The following is a 23,753-nucleotide window of genomic DNA, read 5'->3' as shown; positions in this document are numbered from 1 at the left end:
GATGGGGAAAGTTTTGGTGTCTACCAGGTCTTCCAGGTGGTTGTTAGGAGTCCCATTTTCACTGTAGCATTTAATCATTTAATAATATTAGTTTCGGAAAGTCTTATTTTTATCACTAAGTCTCCTTTGACTTAACTCTTCTTTATGCAGGTGAATTATGTCTAATTATATCTAATCTCCTTAGAAAAAAAAACCTGAAAAATTAATAACTTTACTTATGGGCTGTTTTTGACTGGAAATTGACATTTACATTTTATGGCATTTGGCTGATGCTGTTATCCAGAGCGACTTACAATTTGATAATTTTACCCAGGTAGGCGAAGGTAGTGTTAGGAGTCTTGCCCAAGGACTCTTATTGGTATAGGGTATGAAGGGTGGTCTCTGACTTCTGCAGTACTGTGCATGAGCCCTGTACTGGCAAGTTCTGTCTTTTTCCAGTTTGTTTCAATAACAAAAACTGTCATGTAAAATTTCAGCAAAAGGCGACTGTACACAAAACTCAAATATGATCAAATTCAGATCAGAAATATTTCCTCTACTTACAAACACAAACGTGGCACTGATTCAAAGTTCAGAATCTGCAATTTTCAAGAGATTTCTCCTCTTGTTTCAACGTGTTAGAAATGACTGAACAAAATGTAAGAAATGGCCTGTGAGAGGGTTTCGCATGGTCAGGGTGAATGAGGGTCTACTTGAAAGCACATTTGTCAGTTAAAAGCCAGACACACGCTCACTTACCATTAAAGCCATCTTGCTAATTGTGTCTAAGCAGAAGGGTATTGGGAGGACAGGTACGCATGTCGTATGTCATGGAGTCGGCGGGGGGCTTTTCAAGTGCAAAGTGACCCTCCCTGGGCTTCTCTCAACTGTCCTTTCACACTCCTGCTCTAATGACCTGCCTCTTGCTCCTAGAACACCAACACATACACATAAACACCAAATGAGACCACACTGGGCCAACAGTCCAGCATAGCTCTTAATATTATGTTTGAGGGGGGAGACATGCAACAAAGCGTGTAATCACTCCCAAGACACCAATACAGCAAAGACTGAACACTTTAGAGGCTTCAACAGCTCCACTGGGCTACATTACGCAGAAAAGAGTTTGATATAATGGAGCTAAAGAGGTTTAACACAACACTTCAACAAGTATAGACATTAAAAGAAGATCCGGTCAATATGTTCCCTCCAGACTTTGTAGGTCTAGAGTTATTACTTTCATTTTACTATACAACTAAAGTGTAATTACATAACTGCATATTTCATTAGAGAGTGATGTACTAAATTATGTTTACATTTGATTTGCCTTGTGTTTTGCCAGGTTCAAGTCTGCACTTTTAACTTCGTTTTGATGTAAAGAAATGATACAACTGTAGTTAAAAAATGTTAATGTTTTTCTTTTCACAAAACAAGCACTTTTGACTGCTTGTTTCAATGCATGAAACAGTACAAAATGAATAAGCAGTACAAAATAACCAGTAACGTGAACATTTCTACCTGTAACAAAGTAATTAACGACATTACAGCTTCAATTCTTGTAATGACATCACAATTACTATGTTACTTGCGTTACCCATAAGACAACAATATTAACTAGAATGCGAAAAATTAATGAACACATTTTAAACACTTTAAATTGACCTGACTTGATTTGCAGAGCGCTGATGACTCTTTACGATAACTTAATTGGGTGTATATAGCAATTCGAGGCTGCTACGAAGTTGCTGTGGTATCCCAGGTGTTTGTTAGGGTATTGTTAGGGGTAGTGTGCCTTACAATGCTCTGCATGTACCACTGCACCACGAATGCATTAAAAGAAATACAGTTGGGCCAAAAGCTAATACCAAAACTATGGAAAAACAATGGGCCTCATTCTCCAGTATCGTCCTAAGTTTGTTCTTAAATCGATTCTTGAGAAAAGTCTGTCAGACTCATGATGTGTTCTTGAAGTGTAGAGCTGTTTGCACCTTTGCGCCCGAGTGTGTGTAGATTCTGTTCTTCCCTGAGAACAAATCCCAAATAAGAAAACATTAGTAAATGTGAGAGTCTTGGTGACAACTGCATAAGGTTATAGGAAGAAATCTCTTCTTAAGAACGAATGGTGAATGAGACCCCATTTCTCTGGAATCTCGTGGCGTCTGGTTCCTATGCCCAAAATTGTGAACAATTATGACTATGTAAATTTCCAAGTTTCTCTGTAATAACTTTCCGTATGTCTTAAAGATTATGCAGAAATAATAAAAAAAAGGGTAGAATTCCCTTTAAAGTTGAACTGCTTAAGATCTCTGTCAATGTATCATAACTGAAAAACTTCCACACAACGTTTCAACCATAGTACAAACTTTTTTTATATATAAAGGAATTCTTTAATATCACCAATTAAAACAATTACAGTGAAAAGAACATGAGTTATTCCACTCGACGGCATCAGTTACAGACAGATAAAACGTAAACGAAAACCAACAGATTGTTCCACAAGCTGGAACCATCTTCTTTAGCTTGTTTAAATCCCCAAAGTTTGTTAACTACATAACCGGGCAAGTTCAAATAAAAAAGGAACAACTTTCCATATTTTTCCCATAATAATCAATAGTTTTAGGCATTATTTACATATTGTTCATTTCTTATGCTGCCAATCTCAAAACTGGATTGTAATGGGCTTTTTGATGGTAAGCAAGAAAATAACTACAGATTAAGATCAAGCTATAGATGTGACTGTGACAGTTAAGAGAGCTACATGTAACAAGCGCTTATCCACAATTTACACAAAGCAGTAACATGACAAAGCAATGTTATGATAATTAATGCAAAAATAATGCTACCTTCAAAGACTTACTATATAGAGGAGTTCTGTTTAGCATTTAAAAATTAAACCACATCATTCAGTGCTGAGCATTTTATTTAGAAGGAAAACAAAGGAGGATATTCCACCTTCAACAGCCTTACAATTACAGCCCATAATCTAGAACCTGGAAACAACATGCATAGTTAGTTCCTCTTTTTCGTTCCTACAAGCAACCAAACCACAGAAAAAGGAGCATTCGGTCCAAACTGGTGGAAAGTTCCATCTATCTTTAACCAGCCAAGGTCAATTCTCTTAGCAAAGATCAGGTTTTTTTTGTCCTCACCTTTTTAGAGGAGTATGATTTCTTAATCTTTTCACACATTAGAGGCACAATCTTAATTCAGTCTCTACTTGTGGTTCAGAATTTGGTGGAGAAGAAGGAAAAAAGGCACGGTCAGTACAAACCAAACACATCCGTTAAAGTGCATGGATCATCATAATCACTTAAATTTACCTCGACACATTCTCAAAGTCACTGCTGGTGAAGTTTTGGATGCAAGAAAACAGCGCTCATAGACCACCTCTAGAACAGGCCTTGTTTTGGAGACTGTGGCTTCACGTCTTTTCAACGGTCCTGATACAGAGAGTAAATTGCATGCAATTGCTGAAAAAGCTGAAGAAAAAGAAAAAAAAAACCCAGTATATTCTTACCACAAAGCAGAGAGACTGCCCTTATTGCTGTGGAACTAAATATTATGCCAACATGTGATTAGGTGAGCAAAGTTTAATATCATTTCTTTACCAGAAACAAATTCAGCTTTGGAAAGACTTACGATCTGACACCGCCAAACCAAACTGGGACATTAACAAGAGTTTTAACATGAGAGGTCAGTCTAAGGGGCTGTTCAGGACAGTTGTGGAGGATCTCGAGACTGATGCTAATGTAAATGCTACTGATCCAGAAAGATGCTAACAAAAGTCTGAATGGATGTTAACAGAAGTGCTAACAAATGTCTAAACTGATGCTAACAGAAATGCTAAAAAAAAAAAAATGTTAGAACCGATGCCAACAGTATGCATGGATGCTGAATCAACAGAAATGCTAAAAAAGTCTGAACTGTTACTAACAGAAATGAAACAAAACGCCGGACTGGTGCTAACAGAGATGCTAACGAATGTCCGGCTGACATTAAATGCGATCAGAATTCTGGACTAATGCTGGCAGCCATGCTAACAAAAGTCAGGACTGATGCTGAACAGAAAGGCTAATAAAATTCTGGACTGATGCGATGAGTCTGGGCTAATTCTAACCGAGGGGCTATGAAAAATCGGGACTGATGCTAACCAGTCTGGATAGAATAATGCCAACATGAATACTTATCACTCTTCAGAACCTCTACACTCACCTCACCACCATCTAATCACCACTTTAATCCATTTAAACCATTACAAATAAAGAAGTGATAAACCAAACAACCAAAACAAACAGTAAATTAAGTGAAAAGCTGGTATGTACGTCACTGAGTGTGCGCAGCATGATTTCTATCAATGTGCTAATCAGTAGTTTATGTATGCTTATTACATAGCTTATTTAGTAGCACTAAATGTGTGAGTAAATGAGTAAAAGAGCTGTGTCATGCACATGTACTGTGGAGGGTCCTAACTGTACATGCAATGTTAAACAAAAAAAAAAGAGAAAAAAGAAAAAAGTGCATCAAGGTCATCAAAGTAGTCACGACATGTCAGTTTTCAAATGCTGGAACTCAAACAACACTGGAAAGACACAAGTTTATAATATATAACAATGAAAAAAAACTGAGTGGAATTAATAGCAAATATGATGCCATTATTCCAAATATTAGACATAATAAATAGCACTCCATTCGAACCTGACCAAGCCAACTGACTGCATCAGACTTCTGACATCACAATGTGCTTTCAGTGTCAGACAGGCAAAGTCTGCACATGAACGCACTGACACTTGTAAAAGGTGAGCATGTGAGAAATTTCTGAGAACTTCGGGAATTTACCAATGTTAAAACCTCTCCCTATCACCTGAGGCCACCTGTCAGCCGTCCTCACTGGAGTTGTCCGAATCATCCCAGTCTACCTCCTCCCAAGATGCTTTGGCTCTTTGCTCCCAGCTCTGGGCCTGAGCCAGGGTGTTTCTGGGCACTAAGGCCACGCAGGCCGACAGCCCGGATACACGGTCGTCCAAAGACGAGCCGTTTTGCCAGTGATCCTCCTCTGGGTTGTAGATGTGTACGTATTTCATGCGGCTGCCTTTGTCGTGTGATCTCCCGCCTAGGATGTAGATCCGACCATCCAAAACGGCCATGCCTGGCTCTCCGTGGCCGGCAGGAAGCGGGCACACCACTGACCAAACGTCTGCTGTTGGGTTATAGCACGCCACCTGCAACGACAAGCACAGCAATGCGATCACAGAACAGCTCGCTTTGAACTTGTGTTGTAGTACTTGAGTCTGTTCTTGGTCTCGAGGCCTTGAACTCGCAGTCTCAGTCTCGTCTGTCTCAACATCATTCAGACTTGGCCTTGTCTTGGTCTCAGGGTAATATGCACTCGAAAGCTGCTGTTGAGACCAGCCGAGTGTGATATCTCCATCTGAGGTGAATTATTATTGAATATCAATAAAATGAGAAAAAAAATGAAACAGCACCTCTTCTGCATCAGGGGTTCCAAAACGTTTGCCACTCACAGCCACACAGACAACCACAAAAGCTGCTGTGGATTAAAGTGATCACTTCATCTCTTTCTGATTCACGTAATGTGATGGCTGATGTTTGGCAGCTACTGAGTGCTGATGTCAGGCAGCAGAGGGCAGCTGCAAATTGAGATCTGGCTCAATTTGACAGGTTCAATTACTTATTTGATATGTTTAATCTCCACACACCAATGTAAATTGATGGGCTTCAAAGATAAAATTAAAAAGACCCCTGAGCAAAAAGCCCAAAGCTGTGGTTTCATTGTACTGAAAATATAAACATCACTAGCTAATATTTCGCCAGAACAATCAATGAGCTCAAATTAAATATAATCCTGTACAATCCTGATCCTGTACAACTTCATAGGCTTGAATAATGAACAGATCTGTAGAAAATGCCATAATAAATCTGTAGAGCATCAGGAATGAAGACAAAATAGATTTACTATCAAGAATGTCTTAAATTTGAAAGATGACCAACAGATTTTGAAGCAGACAACTTAAGAATAACTAATAACTAAATTATTAATCATCAGTTAACTATTAAGGTGTATTATTTATAGACTAATTGGTGAACTATTTGAGTAAATATCTGAACACCTCCTAGTGCCTAATTAATCATATTTAAATATACTGTACATTGCATAAGCTGCAGAAGTTATTCATGAACCAAACAACAAAAAAATACAAAAATAACTAACACAATGAGGGACATAACAAGGAACTTCTGAACAGTAGTTTTTGCATTTGGTCAATGCAACAAATATTTTACTATAAAGAACCTTTGATACCACCCTGAGGTTTTATTGGAGCCTCTCCCTCTTGTTTGGAAGCTTTAGTGGTTTCTCTGGCTGTAGAATTTTATGGTTCTGTGGCAGTAAATGTGAACATGTGACTCATTCCGCACCTTGAGGACGTCCCGTCTGTAGCCGCAGCCATCGTTGCTCCCTCCAATGACGTAAGCTCGCCCGTTCAGAGCCACCATCCCATGCCACGCTCTCTCTACTGGGCCCTCAGAACACACAGTCCACCGGTTATCCTGAGGGTCATAGCAGTAGGTCTCCTTCAGGTAGGCCATTCCTCTACGACCACACGCGATGTAGATCTTTCCATCCACAACTGCTCCAGCATGGGCATACACCTAGAGAATGAGGATGACATGCATCATATTGTGAATACTATACTACACTATACTACAATAGTAATTACTATTACCAAAAATGCAGTCCATCAGCCAAGATGTGTTTGGTGCCAGAAGCTTCCTAAAAACAGACAATGCCAAATAGCTAAGAACAATAGCAGAAGCCATCCTCTAATCTGAATTTTTCCATTTTTATAGACAACAGGATGTCATATAGCTATAGCTATATCACATAAGCTAGTTGATATTACGACTGGACATGGTTTGAGGTAAGTGTGGTTGATTCAGGCATGCAGTTTGCTTACTTATCATCTACATTAGCCTTGTAGCGCCACTGCAAAACTAAAGAAACAAACTTCATCTTGGCTGACTAACTACATTTGGGGTAAAGAAAAAGTTTATGCAAAGTTCTTGTCAAAATTTTGCTTATACATGTACGACAGGAATTTGTCTGACCTCTCGTTTGAGCGGGGCCACATATTCCCATGTGTTGGTTCGAGGGTCATAGCGCTCAACGCAGTCCAACTCATTGCTGTAGTCGCGACCTCCAATAGCATAGATGTAGTCGCCTACCACACACACGCAATGGTCTGCGTGCTGCTGCCGCAAGGGTTCCACATTACACCAGGTGTTGTGTCGAGGATCGTATCTGTTAAAGAGACCCACGTTTACACACAGTATGTCTCATGATACTTAAAACCTTTTAAATTGTGAAGGGTTCAATTTGTATGGTGGTTGCTTGTTTGTTGTGTCATAACTTTTGTACAGACCTCAGTTTATGCTTTACTTTTTCTCTAGTATGTTAAATTCAGCACATGAGCAGTACTTGTGCATTACAATGTGTGGAAGTATGTTCTCTGTAGAGGATGTGTGGACGTATGAACTTATGAACTTTCAGACAGAAAATCAACAAAATATGTCAATATTTTGCATACAACTGTATGTTTTGAGTTCTATAAGTACTGCAAAATACATCAAAATTATTGCACATGGTATCAAACATATGATACAGATGCTATGGATTAGATAGAGATTATGCTGTGTTTACATTTTGTCACTGGAAAAAACATACCATGGAAATTACTGACAAACATGGATGATTATCAGAAAAGGGCCATAGCACTTTGGATTGTTTCTTTGAGGTGGAAAAACCCAGAAGGATTCTGTACTCTTTCCATTTTTTTGTAGTATAACAATTAGATGCCAACAATTAGATGTTCTTTGTCAGTCTCTCCTGAAAACAACACTTGGTTTATTCCAGCACTGCTGAGGTACTCTGGCCATGGCAAATTATTCCATCTCTGCTTCTTTTGAAAACGATTAATGTCTTGGTTGCTATTGTCTACAGTTATAATGAAAAAGCAGTATTATTCTGAAAAGGCATGGAGTATTTCTTTAACATTATCTTTTTTTTTATGTTTTCCAAATGGAAGCATTCTGTTGTTTACAAACCATTAAATGCTTTTACACAGGGTTATGGGTGCTGGGGTTCAGAATTATGTTTGAGGGTCTGAAGAGGACCCACACACTTTCATAAAACTACCACAGGCTCCCTTATGCATTTGTGAATACTGAACTCATTCTTTTGGACTGAGACCAAGGGAGGTGTCTTCAGAAGTATCCTGAATATGGTAAGCAACCTTCATAACATAAAAGTATGTTCCTTTTAAACTGTTCACATTGTGGGGGTAATAACATGTTCTGGGGGCACTAGAACATTTTGTATTTGTTAATGATTCTGCACTGATCAATCTCGATCTAACTAAGGCTTTTTAGTGAGACCTATGATGTCGTCGACAGTAGTGCTTCAGGTTTCTTTGTATAACTTATTGCTTTACATTGTGACTGTAATGGCAAAACACACAGCGAATATATAGCTTCTTATATAACTATATGACATGGCTAGAGGATGCCCTGCAGCTGTAGCATTGTCTGACCTTTTTCTGTTATGTATTAAACTATGATTTAAACTGGGAGTGGGGGACTCTGGTCCAGATTCCCACACAGTCTGGTGGTTTTTCTGCCCAAGAACACCTGATTAAACTCATCAGCTAATTACCAGGTTTAACTGTTGTGTTAAAGCAGAGAAATCTCTTAACGGTGCTGGACTCTCACCCTCAATTTTCCAGATTTAAAGAAATACAGCCTGACCAAAAGAAAACCCTCTTAAAAAAACACACTTCTAACAGACGACAATGGGCAGCTGCCTGAAAAAGTGTGCTTCAGGTCAAAAGGTTTTGTGTTCTTTTACCAAGTACAGACAAATGAATCAAAATGACTGGCCACAGTAATAAGAATGTGGCACATTTCTTTAAAGGAAGGTACAACCCTCAAGTCCTTTGTGTGTATGTATCGTTACTGTTGATGTACAAACACACACAACATTCACTAACGTCTACAGTGCGAGACATTTTTTTCTCCATGTATCAGAGATTTGATATGTCCACTCACCTCCAGCAGCGGGCCTCGGCACGGAAGCCGCTGCTGTTCTTGTCTCCCCCGACCAGGTAAACAAAGTTATTCAGGACAGCAATGCCCATGTTGGACATGCGAGGAGTACGATCTGCCCCGAGACTGCGCCACTCGCCCCAGGACTGATGGAACACCTGTACGCGCTCCTCATTGTCGGCTGGCGGGCCGGACGAATACATGCCACCAAATCCCAGAATGCACAAGGAGCTGGAGCGTGTCTGAGTGAGAGGGCTCTGCATGACTGGCTGCCAAAGCTCCTGACTGTGATAGCGGAGGGCAGCAGAGACAGACTCACGCAATGGACAGGGCTTCAGGCGGCTGTGGAGACGCTGCAGGGTGGCCTTCTCCATCAGACAGAAACGCACCGCTTCTAACATCAGCAAGGGCACCTAACCAGATCAACATATTTAGTCAAAAGTATTTCACTACAATCACCATATTCTATTCCTTTAAAACATGAATCTTGTCTATTAAAGTATATGTACTTATGTCATACCGATCATATACAGAACCCTTTTCATACTCACATTTTTATGCACGCTCTTTCATGATTTAAAAATTCTAATAATAATTTAATAATAACAAGAAAATCTAATGTAAACATAGAAACGTTAAAAATAAAAACCAGACACTTTGTTTTATGTCCCTCTAACATATCTACAAATGCTGAGATCAAAAACAGCATTAGAGTTAGGATTAGGTTTAAATTTTGGATGATGTTTTTTTTTTGTCAGTTGAAGATAAATCATGTACAATGCATCCACAGTGGACTTCCCAATTTCCTTCTGTTTTACAACAAAACAGTCTATAAGGTCTATTTTCAAAACCAGAGATGTGGTGTGGAGCAATGCTTCAAACTATATAAAATATGGTCTATTCATGCCTGATGTACCTCTAGAAAAGTTTCTGCCCTCGTTCCGCCCGTCTGAAGGCACATCTGATCCATGTCCAGCTCCTTGGGGCTGTAGTAGTAGTACAGTGCAGCTTCAAACACCTCATACTCTGAGCTCACCTGCAGCTCATCGCTGGACAGCACTCGCAGAACCTTCTCTGCAGGCAGCTGACGGTACACAGACGTGCGAGAGAAGGTCTGGATGTTTTTCAGAAGGTACAAGCGTACGTTCTCTCCAAGCTGTTCTAGTCCATAGATGTCGGCAAGCTTCTCCACCTCCAGTATGTTGTCATCGTCCAGCCAGGAGAACAGGAACTCACAGCAGAAACCGATTACATCCTTGACCTGAATGAAAAAAGTCACAAAAAGAGTCATGAAAAGGTTCATTAAAACTGTTTTATGATCTTGTTAGAATGGCATGCAGTTCGTGCAATGCTATTTTGTGTACTTAAATGTCCATTATTTATTAGCAACATATGCTTCAGTTTTTGTAAAAAGAAAAAAATAATTTTCCAACACCAAACATGTCTTGACTGATCCACTACATTTCGTTTAAATGGAAAATTTTATTTATTTATCTGTTTTGCGGTTCTCTGAGCTTCACCTTAAAAGCTAACACCACACCATTAAGTTCCATGATGGTTAAGCCCAGAGAAGCAAGACCATTCTAATAGCCTTACCTGCAGCAGAGTGGCTGCACAAAGCACCTCCTGCACTGTATCCAGATCCAGCTCCAGCTCAGAGGTGTAGATGAAGTCCAGAAGTTTAGTCATGGCTGTGTGTGTGACTCCATGAATGGTGATCTCCGTCTGCTGCATCTCTCGCAACCCACCAGCAAACATTCCTCTAAAAGTACAGGGAAAAGGCTATATAGCTACAGCACAACTACAGTATCTCTGTTTGAACTAATTTGGTGAGAGTTTCCAGGAGTTTTAGTCTAAAATTGCAAGTCTAAAAAATTAATTTCAGAGGTCCTCTGAAAATTGCAATTGAATAATCTAATAAAAATAGAATAAAATAGCCAGCAAAAAAGGGTGAGGGGCATCCTATCCACCCAGAGAGAGCGAGGCCAATTTTGCCCTCTTGGACTCCCGGCTACGGACGGCTGTGGCATCACCAGGTATCGAACTCACAATCTCCCAGTGAGAGGGCCAACGTTTAGACAGTTGTGCCACTCAGTTGGAGCCACCAGCAAAATGTATTTTTTAATAATATTTTATTCTGTATTTCAAATCTGTGGGAACAGAGGGATTTTTAAAAATAAATTAATATATAGAAATAATATATATAACAATAAACTATCTATATATGTAAATGTATTGCTCACATATCTACACATCATTGTCTTAATGATCATTGTCAAATCATTTTAAACAGCTTTCTGAAGGTGTAGAATACTAGCATCACATTAGAAAAACTTTATCCATTTTTACCAAAATATCTGAATTAAATCATTATCAAGACGTAAACAAGGTCATTCAGAGTGGTTTGATATGAAATGTTTCGCCATAAAGAAACTTAATTCAGTCAGAATTGTTTAGTGTTGGTGACAGGAACCAGATGTTTGAGGAGTTTAATGCCTCTAAATGTTTCCTCGCATCAAGCCATGTAGATTCACTGGTTGTTTTGGATAGTAAATAAAATGGCTATATCTGTGTTGTAGACATTGTGACCCCTGGTTCCTATCACCACCGCTGTAAAGCAAATTTTGTTTGGTAAGTTCTCTAAACAGAATATTTCAGATCAATGACCTTGTTTTTGTAAATCAAAGATTTATGTAGAAAACTTGAAAAATCGGTGCAAATTGATGTTATATTATTCAACTTATTTGATATCATCAAATGATTCCAATGGTATTTTGAGCGGTACTGTTTATTCATGTGTGTGACTTGAGAATTCCTTCACATTATGCTCAAACAGCTCTGTCAGCTCAACTGCTGACCTGAAGTAGCCACAGGAGGCTGCCAACAGGATGCGATGAGCTTGAATGGGTCTTTCCTCCACCAGGAGTACCACATCAAACAGAACACCCCCTTCACGCAGAGCAAGGAGCCCATCTAAGAGCTCTCTGGAATGACCCCTGCTGCAGAACCTCTGCCTGGCACACGGCTGCCCGGATCTCACACCCCTTCCTACCCGGACCGGGCCGGTGTCCATATCATCCGCCATCTCAGCACCATGCGACTCAAGCCCTCGTCCGGCCGATCACATCGCCTGGAATCCTGAGACGTGTGAAGCTTCACATTACTGAGGAAAGAAAAAGGGGACAGTTGGAGAAGACAACAACAACAAAAAAGAAACAGTGACAAATCAACGTTTGCGTCCATCTTTTTCAGACGCCACCACTGAGTATAAAATAATACACGAAACTACAACAGGACACAGAGACTGTACAGACCTTATATTCTGACTTACTATGCAGACATCTGGAGATCTGCATAAGAATATGCCAGCAGCTTTGGTTTAGGTGCACTCTTAAAAAAGATTCCAGTGTTCTTTAGTAAGGGAAATGGTTCTATTTAGAACCATGAGCTCTATATAAAATCATTACATGCTTAAATGGTTCTTCAGATTGACGGAGAATGTGTTGTACATGGTTCTAAATAGAACCTTTTTGAAAAACGGCTCCTCTGTTATGATACCAAGCTTGTTACAATAGCAGAACTCTTGCCATACAGAACGAATTTCCAAAAGGTTCTATATAGCCCATTCTCCATGCTTTAAACAGTTCTTTGCACGGTGAAATGGTTCTTGATGTGTTGTACAGAACCAATTTCAAAAATATTCTAGATAGCACACTTTCAATCAATCTGAAGAATCATTTCACCATGCAAAAAAGCATTTAAGCATGAACTGGTCCTATACAGAACTTGTGGCTCTAAAAAGAACCATTCCCTTTACCAAAGAACCCTTGAAAAACCATCTTTTTAAAAGTGTATAACATCTATCGAAATTAAGAAGTACCTTCAAATGTTCATAAATCGTGTACACTGGCAGTGCACAGCTCTTAAAACTTGAAACAGGAGCTTTAAAAGTGCGAGCACAGTTAAAACGACTGTCAGTTACAGAAGAAAAGGTGAAGGAGAGAAACTGAAAGTACTGTCCGCACTAACCCAGCACAGCTCAATGAACCCCGTATCGGTTAAATACAGTGAACTGATTCGGTTAATTCAGAAAACCTAGCCAACAAACGAAGGACTATGTTTCTAACTGGTCCCGTCTGTTCACTACACAAGGTTGGTAAATGGATAAAGTGTCTTTACTCCTGTTTGTCTGTTCACCACAGGCTGGGCGAAGACGGTCGCCAGCACTTGTGCCTTTGCAACAAGGTGGCTAACGAGCTAATGCTAACGCCATTTCTACGTACCACTGTAGCGACTGTGAGGCTCAGTAACATTAAAGCAAGAATCACATGTCAACAGCGCCTGAGCAGACATGTCACGATAACACACGCGCAAGTAAACGAAACAAAGAAATGAGCTAAAATGAACACAGACACACGCACACCCACACGCATATGGGAGAAAGGACCTTATATCGCTGAAAGTCGGCAGTAAGCGCTGACAGTTCACATTTCGCTTTCGACGTTAGCCTAGCGACGTCCGATTCATGAACCAATCGGTTCTTTTGAACCGGCTCTTTTCAACGAGCCCGTGTTATAGTTTGCGGAGCCTAGAAGGGTCCGTGTTTTGACTGCGATTCAGTGAGTCGCCGAATCCAGTCGCTGAAACGTTCCATTCATTAAAACGGACAGTTCAATGGAATCGGTTCAGTGTACCGACTCGAACTTCCCATCGCTACATTAGCCCGCTGAGCTAACGCTGTGTTTACACTCGCCAGCTGACTCTGACTTCCGTCAACACTAGACCGATGGCGAAATACACATTTCACGCTTTTAGTAAAAGACAGTAGGGTCACATTTCAAAAGAGCAGGTTTCACAGCGAGTCTTTGCCACTGGATCTTCGTACTTCGCGATCTAGAAGTTTTTTTATTACAGATTTAAGTTATGCACATGTGACGTTAATGCAAATTAAGATGCATTAATGTGTATATTTAGATGTATTTTGGGATAATGTTAGGGGAATTCCACTGACTTTCTAAAAACTCAGCATAACTCAATCATACACAGTTATTTGTTATGAAATAGTTTGTTCTTGACGAACAGTGGCGGTGATAGGAACCAGACATCCAGGGTTTTATGCCAGCTACATCACAGAAAGTTAGATGAAATGATATGAATACACTGTATTTTGTGAATACACTGTTTTGTGCCAAACCACTGTTTAACCATTATCAACATTATCTTTAAAATATTAGATCACACTTGGTTCATTGGTCAGTTTAGCTAAATGAAAATCAGTAAAATGGGGCATCGTGACCCCTGGTTCCTATCGCCGCCACTGTAAAGAGGTGTGAGATGGTAAGTTTCTCTTCACAGAAGCATTTCACATCGAACCAGTCTGAATGACTGTTTACACCTCGATGACCGAATTACCTTCAGTTTTAATAAAGTGTGGTGTAGTTCCACTATAAGCATTAAAATGGACACACTTTGCATTATTATTTTCACGTTTCAACCACAGATGAACACACTGAATAATATGCAAAAATATGAATATTAACAGATATTAATATTAATCCTCAAAATCTTTATTTATTAGTATTCTTTTGATTTGTTTTTATTATTTATTGTCTTACAGCTGTTTCTTTCATTTCAATAATTTGTTTTGACTTATTTTATCCTTATGTACTCTGTGGGCGGCATGGTGGCGTGGTGGGGCCTGGGTTCGATTCCCTGGCCGTGTGACCTGGGTCCTTTCTGTGTGGAGTCTGCATGTTCTCCCCATGTCTGCGTGGGTTTCCCCTGGGTACTCCTGTTTTCCACCACAGTCCAAAGACATGCAGTTGGCTAAAATGCCCCATGGTGTGAGTGAATGTGTATGTCTGTCTGCCCTATCCAAGGTGTATCCTGCCTTCTGTCTGAGGATTGCTGGGATAGGCCCCGGCACCTCCAGTGACCCAGAAGGAGAAGCGGCTTAGAAGGTGTGAGTGTGTAGGTGCTCTGTTACTTAGTAAGTTGCTGTATTGTAATTTAATCGTTTATTTACTTAACCATTTATTGGTACCTTCATATTATTCAATTTTACTTATGGTTTTTATTTTTTAATTGTAGCATTAATTTTTTTTTTCTGTACAACTTCTCAATCCCTGGTTCCTGCATTACTCGGCTACACTGTAAATCAGGGTCTCCCTCAATGTATCCAGAGTTTAAATAAAGGATGATTGATTGATTGATTTGTGCAAAAGTACTGTATATAGGAGTGCACTCCCTGGTGTAGCGGGTGATACAGAAGTGTGTGGTTTGAAATGGCTGTTAGACCAGCCAGTGAGACGTGATCAGACCTAGTGGCTGGTTATAGCTTTGCTGTGCTGCACATGAGCTGCTCAGTAAACGTTTGAGGTCTTTATTAGTTAAAAATCATTTCTTGAGGTAAATTAATGCATTTATTGAGGTACGCTGACCTGAGCTTGATGTATATGTATGAGTTTATTATTTAATAGCTTTGGCAGCTTTGGTAGCCACATTTACTGGGTTTTTTATAAAATATCATGCACTCCAATGTTCTGAGCTCTGGAGACGTGCAGGCTGGATCCAGTCCACCAGTCTGGCTAATCTTCTCGTACTGTTTTCTAGAGACGCATCTAGAGTCTACATGCCTTTACATCATTTTTTGTGGTCATTCTGGTCTATTTTGCTCCGTTTTTATCCACTCGCAGGGGTGATGAGACGAGCTCTGTCAGCACAGTCAGGGTCACAGCTTGTCTTCCGAAATGGCGACGTGGTCTTTTTAACGATATAAACAAACACTATGAATTCTCCTCTCTACAAGTTCTCTGGCCTACCTACCAAACATGGCCAGGTGGGCTTCTTAATGATGCAGTCAAGCACTACGAATATTAACTAATGCCATGTTTACTGTTAACAGGACCCTCTGGTAGCCCATATTAAAGCCGTAAGCCCCGAGAGGCCGTGGGTTACCGCCATTTTATCACGGGAACAGTGATTAAACCGCAGTAATGCACAGCCTCAGCTGGCTTATTGCTTCTATAAAACGGCGGCCAACATGAAATATGATCAAACACATCACGTTTCAGCAAATAATTTAAATTACTGTTAATAATAATCGCCTTAAGCACAACTTGTATTCCCCATGAAATGCCCTTCCTTATGAGTGTGGTAGTTATCGTTGCCAAGCAACCATGGACCGCTGAATGAGGAGCATGTTTGGACGGCCATTGCTGTAACTATATCGCGGTCATTTTATGATTTTTTTTAAGGTTTTTGTCGTGTAAGAATGAACATATGATAACACAGTACTGTCAAAGGCAAAACGTCGCTTTCTAAGCACTTTTTGGTCACCAAATTAACACCGAGTCTTATTTAGATCCAACTCAGCAGCGCCCTCTTCAGGTGCTGAGGCAGAATCGCAAATGGCTCTCAGCTCACTACATAGTGCACTTTGTTGGAATTTAAATAACGGCTCCTGCTCCCCAACGGTGCAAAATATTGCTAAGAAACAGTCATTTTGGATTCAGTCACATCCATACTCGATAAATGATGCACTATTATTTATGCCCATATTAGCAACTCTGGGTCTAAGCCTCTATGGCCATTAAACAGAAATATGAATATTGCTACTTAAAGCTAAAGCTACTATATAGTATCTGAAGTTCCATATGGTGTCCGACCTATGGGTTGGTATGTTTAAGTCAGGGGCCCCTGATCCAAAGGCTTTTGGTTTCTCACACGACCAACAGACGTCGAGCTTAAACAGCAGCCGTGGACATTCTCCTTATGCCTTGCCGAACTGAGCCCTTAGTGTAGATCTGAGTCGATAATGTTTGCCTGAAACAGAGAATTAAGACCTAGTTACAGTATGCATCATATTTCCAGTGAAACAAGGTACACTTCTAGGCTGTTTACAGCGCTTAAAGTGTTTACGCTCAGCAATAGTTTTGATCTTCTTCAGTAGACAGCACATCACCAGTGCGGCCAGAGGCGATTTTATTCCTCAAGATGTTTTCCTGTACAGGCAGCCACCTGGCCTGCTTTCTGTTTATGGGCAGGTGACTGACTTCCTCCAAAATACTGGATGAAGATATTTACAGTCAGGACAGTGCTTTGTTTCTTCAATTCAAGTGGAATTACTCATAGTAGCTTCTGAAAGATTAAGCCAACTACAAAGAAAATAATCTATGTGTCAGCTGTGCTGTTGAATCACACTTCTCTATGCAGCGTCAGATATTCTCTCTGGTTGCTATGTATCACATCACTGACTAAGAGTAGATTTTCAAAGTTCTGCCCCGATCGTTGGCTTGATCTTCTGTTTTCCTCTGTTGATTAAAATTTGATTTCATTTAGTGGAAAACGATCATTTACACAACATCTACAACAGTATGCTTGTCTGGTCTATATTTTAAGCAGCATTATGGAAATGTATTTGCCTACTGCTGTCATTCTAGTTTTAAAATGCAGGCTTACCATAGAGGAACCTTCATATTTTTCTGTTGCTATATGTAGATGAACTATGATGACGGCAGGTTCGCAAAGACAAACATCACATGACATCATACATAAGTGCTGGATCAGCGCTGAAAAGAAGAAAATATTGATATTAAATATGACAAATCTATAATTAGGTCTCATGGAGGTAGAGTGGAATTCACTGAAATTCATCATATGCCCACACAGAAATGTGCCCAAAGAGAAAGTGCTGTTTTAGAAATGAAACTAAACTGAAAAAAAGAGCTGCTTACTTTTCAAGCTTTTGTTGGATATCCCTCCATCCATCTTGGATGAACAGTGTGAAGAGTGCCGTAGGTAAATCAACAAAGGCGGATGGGGCAGAACTTCTGAACAGCAGCTACTACAGGGTAAAGCAATCGCCATTTGCACTTACAAGGCATACGTATGGAAGCTATTACTAAGGATTTTGATTATAGAAACTCTTGTAGCTCCAAATTGAGAAAACAAGTCACAATTGAAGCTCAGACCATGAATGGTGTGAGAGCACGTACCACCATGCTGCCTCCAGGAAGCAGGAAGACATTGATCAGTTCAGAAACGCTGGTGATCACAGACCTTTCTTTGGTGTGTTCCAAAAAGCCTGAAGCTGCGAACCAGTCACCGAATTCTTAAAAAAAGAAAAGACAAAACAAACACATGTCAAACTGAAACAAACACAGTAAACATGTGTATAAAGGTTAAAACTAAATGTAGCTTGACAGAAAACGACAGCCAAATGATGCATCCTGGCCTCAAGCAGATACATTTTTACTCTGCTGTTTTTATGAGGAATGATGATGTAGGTGGATGAAATAATGAGGATTTTGAAGTGCGGTAACATAGAAATGTTCCTTACATAATGCCCCTGTTGACAAAGTCAGGCGAGGTCCTGGTCGCTGCAGTCAGAACCACGGTGAGTCCAGCAGGTTCCATGCATTCTGCAAATACTAAACAACAGATAACCAAAAAAGACTTAGGATCATTTAACAAGGTATATAGACAAATATGGTGGTCTTCAGAAGTGTTTCTGAGCCCATGCAGTGATTTCCACTACAGAATCATGTCTGTTTTAATGCAGTGCCATCTGAAGGCCCAAAGATCACTGCCAATAACATTAAGAAATGCTATTCTTGAATTGTTGCTGTATTTAATCATGCAGTATTTCACAGAGTGGTGAACCCCTCCTCATCTTCACTTCTGAAAGATTCATCCTCTCTGAGATGTTCATTTTATACCCAATCATGTTATTGCCCTGTTGCCAATCAAACACCAGGTGTTTTTTAAGCATTACACAACTTTACCAGCCTTTTGTTGCCCCCATCCCAACTTTTTTGGAACATGTTGCCAGTATCAAATTCAAAATGGGCAAATCTTTAAAAGAAAAAACAAAATTTCTCAGTTTCAACATTTGATATGTTGTTTTTGAAGCATTTTCAATGATTTATAGGTTTTAAATTTAAATAGGTTTTTATTAACATTTTTTACAGCATCCCATCTTTTTTGGAAATAGGGTTGTATTTTTCAATATGAATTTAAATAGAAGACAGTCAATAGCTGAACGTGTCATTTTATTAACATAGAGACATAACGCAGGACACTAACCTTGAAATAACTTCAGACTTTAAAAGCAATATATGCCCTTGTACTGTCAAATCTCTCTCATGCCAACATTTGAAAATACCTTTTGATTTTTGGATTTTATCAGATGACTTGGTAGCCTCTCAGAAGGTTTTGTGCCTATCAGAATGCGAAGGTATTCGTGCCTCACCTTTATGCCTAACCTTTATGTCCAAGTCATTCAAATTATGTATAGCTAGTACCTCCCTTGCCTTCCGCCCAATGACTGCTGGGATAGGCTCCAGCTCCCCCCACCACGGTGTAGAAAATGTGTGTATCCATCAAAATGTAGCATCCATGTATGTATCTACTGTATGGGCAGATAAATGAACAGGATATTTTGGAACTTTAACAATGTTTACATTCTACATCAAACTCTTCTTTTAATAAAATGAGTAAAGTCTGTTTTTCTTGCTTTTTAATGATTTGCTCCTTTGACACACTTCTTTATTTTATCCAGCAGAGGTCACTCTTATCCTTTTTTTTAACTCAGAACTTGTGTTGTGCAGGTCTGATATTGCCTTCTTCACTAATCATAGAAAACTTCCCTTTAGTTCAAACATATGTTAAAATTCATTAAACATCCAGTGCTGGGGCAATTCATTTCTCTCCTAAGCTCTCTCCTAAATAAATAAGCCTTAAATCTATAGTCCGACCCAAATCACATCACAAAGAACAGACACAAGCGCAGATCTTTTAAAAAATGAAAAGAAACTGTCCGATTCTATTACGTTTCAGTTTGTCTATTTCGTTTGCATTGATCTTAAAACAATCTCAAGCAATTGATGTGATTATTCGTTGTACTACCTCTCCTCTGCTGCCTGGGTCTCTGCTTTTATTGCCTCATAACTAATGGGGCGTGCTGCTCCTATCAACCGAATGCCTACTCTGAACAGCTGTAAAAGCTGACATATGTCCCACCCTAATGACAGGTCAGAAATCAATAAGGGCCAGACAGAGATACAAAAACAGGTCCGGTGAAAGAGACTTTCAGAGTGGTTTGTGTCAGCAGAATGAACACAAAGTAGCTTTCTTTTAGTCGCTGGGTATACGTGCTAAAAGAAACGACGTCCCTACAGGCCAGGGGTGTTGAACTCGGGTCCTGGGGGGTCACAGCTCCGCAAGGATGAGTGTTTTTTCTCCTCTAACACGACTTTGCCTGTAGGCTTTGGTCATTAGCTGATGAGTTCATTCAGGGTGTGTTAAATGAGGTAGAACACTAAACTGAGCTGTGGTCCTCCAGGCCTTAACCTTATGCATTCTGTGTTTACTATTTCAACCTGACTGCTCATGGATATCACATGTACACGGTGCATGATGGTTCAGCAAGGCCCAGAACATGTGCTGTGTCTCAAATCGAGCACTTCTATTATGTACAAACCTCTTGTAAACTGTGAGTTCATGCTGAGAAATGTAACAGCATGTAGTACATTGTTGATAATGTACTTGTGTATCTTTCTGTAATGTAAATAGTTCATTCAACGCTGTCACATATAGTGTACTTACGACAGGCCGTCATCTCCCCACCAGAAAAAATAGCATAGACTTTACATTGTGTGACAATTTAATGCTGAATGGACTAATAGAAATGCTTCAAGTATGCTTAGAATAAGCTGCCTTTACATTAACTTACATTAAACATTAAGAACGTTTTTGCCCTCTCCTATAAAGTTACTATTTTGGAGGTAGTTGGGGTTTTTTTGTTGGACAGCAGTGTTTTGGATGATGTTGTGCTGTTCAGCAGCAATGAAAGTTTTTAGGAATCAGCATATGTTGTGACCATGCTGGGTGACCAGCTAAACCAGCACCAGACTAGTATAAGCCAGCACTAACCAGCTTAGACTAGCATAGAATGTATGCTAGTCTGGGCTGTTTTTTAAGCAAGGCTGTACAACAACTCAATAGCACAAAGGAAGCAGACAGAAGAACACAGTTAGCCTCTACATTTAAGATCTTTTAAGGGGAATCTTTTAGCCACTGTAGCTAGATGGGCTAATGCTCGAGCGAACAGTTCAACACTAGACGCAGTTGTCGTCTTCTACACACGGTCATTTTTTCCTCTTCAGTAAGTGTTGGCTTGCTGAGGTTATACTAAAAACAGAGAAATATCTTTTCTAGCTTCAGTTATTGTTGTTAGCCAAGCCACAAGTTACACAGATTTCTCATCACTGAGTGTGAAGACACTGAGCTGATGATTAGACTTCCTACCCTCCTCATGGTAAGCTTAATGCAGTAATTTAAGGTCTCTACTGACAGACTCAAAGTAGGCTTAATAACAAAGGACTAGCTTGCGTATCATCACAGTAGACAAAACCTGGTATCTCCAAAATGGTAACTTTATAGGGGAAGGAAAAAGTATCTGTAACTACACTGATCAGCCATAACTCCTTGTTATTACATGCACTGTCGATTTTATCAGCTCTACTTACCATATAGGAGCAATTTGTAGTTCTACAAGACTTTAGGTTGGTCATCCTCTACTTCGCAAAATGTTCCCTCTCAGATATTCCACGAGTGAGGCAACACTCTGCTCACTCCATAACTGAAGAGTTCCAAACCTCCTCTGGCTTTAGCATCAGCACAAAAACAGTGCAGCTTATTGGCATGGGTTTCTATGGCTGAGCAGCTGCATGCAAGCCTCACATCACCAAGCTTGATGCCAAGTGTTGGATAGAGTGGCGTAAAGCATGCTGCCACTGGGCTCTGGAGAAGTGGAAACATATTCTGTGGAGTGACGAATCACGCTTCTCTATCTGGCAGAATGACGGACAAGTCTGGTTTTGGTGAATGCCAGGAGAACGTTACCTGCCTAGCTGCAATGTGCCAAGTAGTTTGGTGGAGGAGGGATCATGCTATGATTATTTCCAATCAAGGGAAATCCTAATGCTTCAGCAAACCAAGACATTTTGGACATCTGTATGCTTCCATCTTTGTGGGAACAGTTTCATGACTGGGCCCCAGTGCACAAAGCAAGATCCATAAAGGTATGGATTTACGCGAGCGACAGAGAGAGCATGTCAGCTAGTTTAGCCAAACACAAGGCTGACTAGCCTATTGACTTTTAATTACATCTTTTAATTGACTTTTAATTACATCTTATTTATTTTAATTGTATTTATTTATTTTAACCTACTGGACATGGCCACACTCAGCTCTCAAGCTGGTTGTAGTAGCTGTCTGTGGCTGAGCCAGAAGGTCTTGGAACTTGAGGGAAGAATCTCTGTGCTCCACCAGATTAAAGACGATGAGGATTTCCTTGACTCCATGTTGGCAACATCTCAGGCGATCAACACAGGGTTAGATGGCAGTCTACCTCGAGCGGCTGCTTCGGGATGAGGAGCACTGGCCTCAGCTCGGAGCTAAGCCCAAGACTGCGAAGGTGTACTGCTCCACGCCGTGCCAGGCTGAGTCATGGTCTGTTGCAGGTGGAGGTTCGCGGGGTGGTAGGCACTTCGCCCGCCACCCGATAACTCAGAAGATCTGTCTAAACAACAGGTTCTTCGTACTGGAAGAGCTGGATGACACCACTCCAACAAAAACCATCTGCCATCAACTTCACCCCCGCTCCGTCCATAAACCCTACCGGGCAGCGGGCCGCGCCTGGCCTGCAGAAGCGTGGCTTAGCTCCGAGGCACATCCCTGCCTCCAGAAGACCATCTAGCCAAGCTCCCTTCCAGACTCACACCCTGAATTATCAGCCTGAACGCTGCTCCCCCCCACGAGAAACTGCCGATCAAACACTGCTGATCACCGAGCCGCGACGTCATCGTTTACCCCTGCGACAGACCTGCAGGCACCAAAAACCACCCTCGTAGTTGGCGACTCAATCGTCAGGAACATTCAGCATCGGTCAGCTGCTGTCCACTCAGTTTGTGGTGCAAAGGTCTCTGACATTACGCTGCAGCTTCCCATTCTTTTAAAGAAACACCATTCAGTGGAGATGATAATAATCCACATGAGATGTAATGACGTCAAAAACCGGAGCACAGAACTGTTAAAAAAGGACTTCACATGCCTGCTGTCCTCCATGCAAGACTGTGGTAAATCTGTTTTTATTTCTGGACCAATTCCTTCAATAGGAAGAGGCTAAGGTCATTTTAGTAGACTTTTAAACCTTTATACCTGGCTTCCGAATACCTGCCTCTCCCAAGGCTTGACTTTTGTAGACAATTTTAACCTCTTCTGGAATTGCCCTTCCTTCTATAGATCTGATGGGATTCATCCCAATAGGCTGGGTGCACAGATTTTAGGACATAATATGTTTTACTCTGTTTTTAATTTTAAATGACTACTCAAGACCGACAATGCAAGTTCAATCATACCAGTAGTCATTAGTAGTAGAAGACCTAGGACCAGCATTTTTACAAGAAATGCCAATAATCCACATAATCTTAACGTTTTTATTAATCGTGATAATCTTATCCACATTAAGCCATCAAATTACTATAACCCCCCAAGAAAACTGCACTGATAACCCAGTGGGTAATCTTGAAAGCTGAAAGTAAAAAAAGAAAAGGTTTAGGTATAATCCTTCTGAATATTAGAAGCCTACTACA

At 40.3% G+C, this 23,753-nt stretch overlaps 1 protein-coding gene and 1 long non-coding RNA gene across 6 annotated transcripts; both read right to left on the bottom strand.

Annotated features, from left to right (window-relative positions):
- Positions 1 to 2,881: 2,881 nt before the first annotated feature.
- klhl22 (kelch-like family member 22) lies at positions 2,882 to 13,664 on the bottom strand. Of its 5 annotated transcripts, none has more exons than XM_017696383.2 (8): positions 13,544 to 13,664; positions 11,955 to 12,259; positions 10,693 to 10,858; positions 10,013 to 10,357; positions 9,100 to 9,509; positions 7,105 to 7,297; positions 6,415 to 6,648; positions 2,882 to 5,198 (listed from the first exon to the last, which is right to left on the bottom strand). In XM_017696383.2, the coding sequence occupies exons 2-8, from the start codon at positions 12,179 to 12,181 to the stop codon at positions 4,854 to 4,856; spliced, it is 1,920 nt and encodes a 639-aa protein (XP_017551872.1). In that variant the 5' UTR covers positions 12,182 to 12,259; positions 13,544 to 13,664; the 3' UTR covers positions 2,882 to 4,853. The 5 variants fall into 5 exon arrangements, with proteins under 5 accessions (XP_017551872.1, XP_017551873.1, XP_037392138.1 ...); XM_017696384.2 differs by having other exon boundaries at positions 12,149 to 12,259; XM_037536241.1 differs by lacking the exon at positions 13,544 to 13,664 and adding an exon at positions 12,977 to 13,059 and having other exon boundaries at positions 12,149 to 12,259.
- Positions 13,665 to 15,030: 1,366 nt separating this feature from the next.
- LOC108426634 lies at positions 15,031 to 21,739 on the bottom strand. Its single transcript, XR_001857789.2, has 6 exons — positions 21,627 to 21,739; positions 18,437 to 18,527; positions 18,093 to 18,208; positions 17,832 to 17,941; positions 17,557 to 17,666; positions 15,031 to 16,920 (listed from the first exon to the last, which is right to left on the bottom strand). It is a non-coding gene; the product is annotated as an uncharacterized LOC108426634 (long non-coding RNA).
- Between the last annotated feature and the right edge of the window lie 2,014 nt (positions 21,740 to 23,753).

The sequence above is a fragment of the Pygocentrus nattereri genome, chromosome 29 (genome assembly GCF_015220715.1).
Source record: "Pygocentrus nattereri isolate fPygNat1 chromosome 29, fPygNat1.pri, whole genome shotgun sequence".
In the NCBI taxonomy this organism is placed as follows: Eukaryota; Metazoa; Chordata; class Actinopteri; order Characiformes; family Serrasalmidae; genus Pygocentrus; species Pygocentrus nattereri.
Note: the sequence above shows the minus strand (reverse complement) of the source record. Positions and strands in the feature narration are given on the sequence as shown.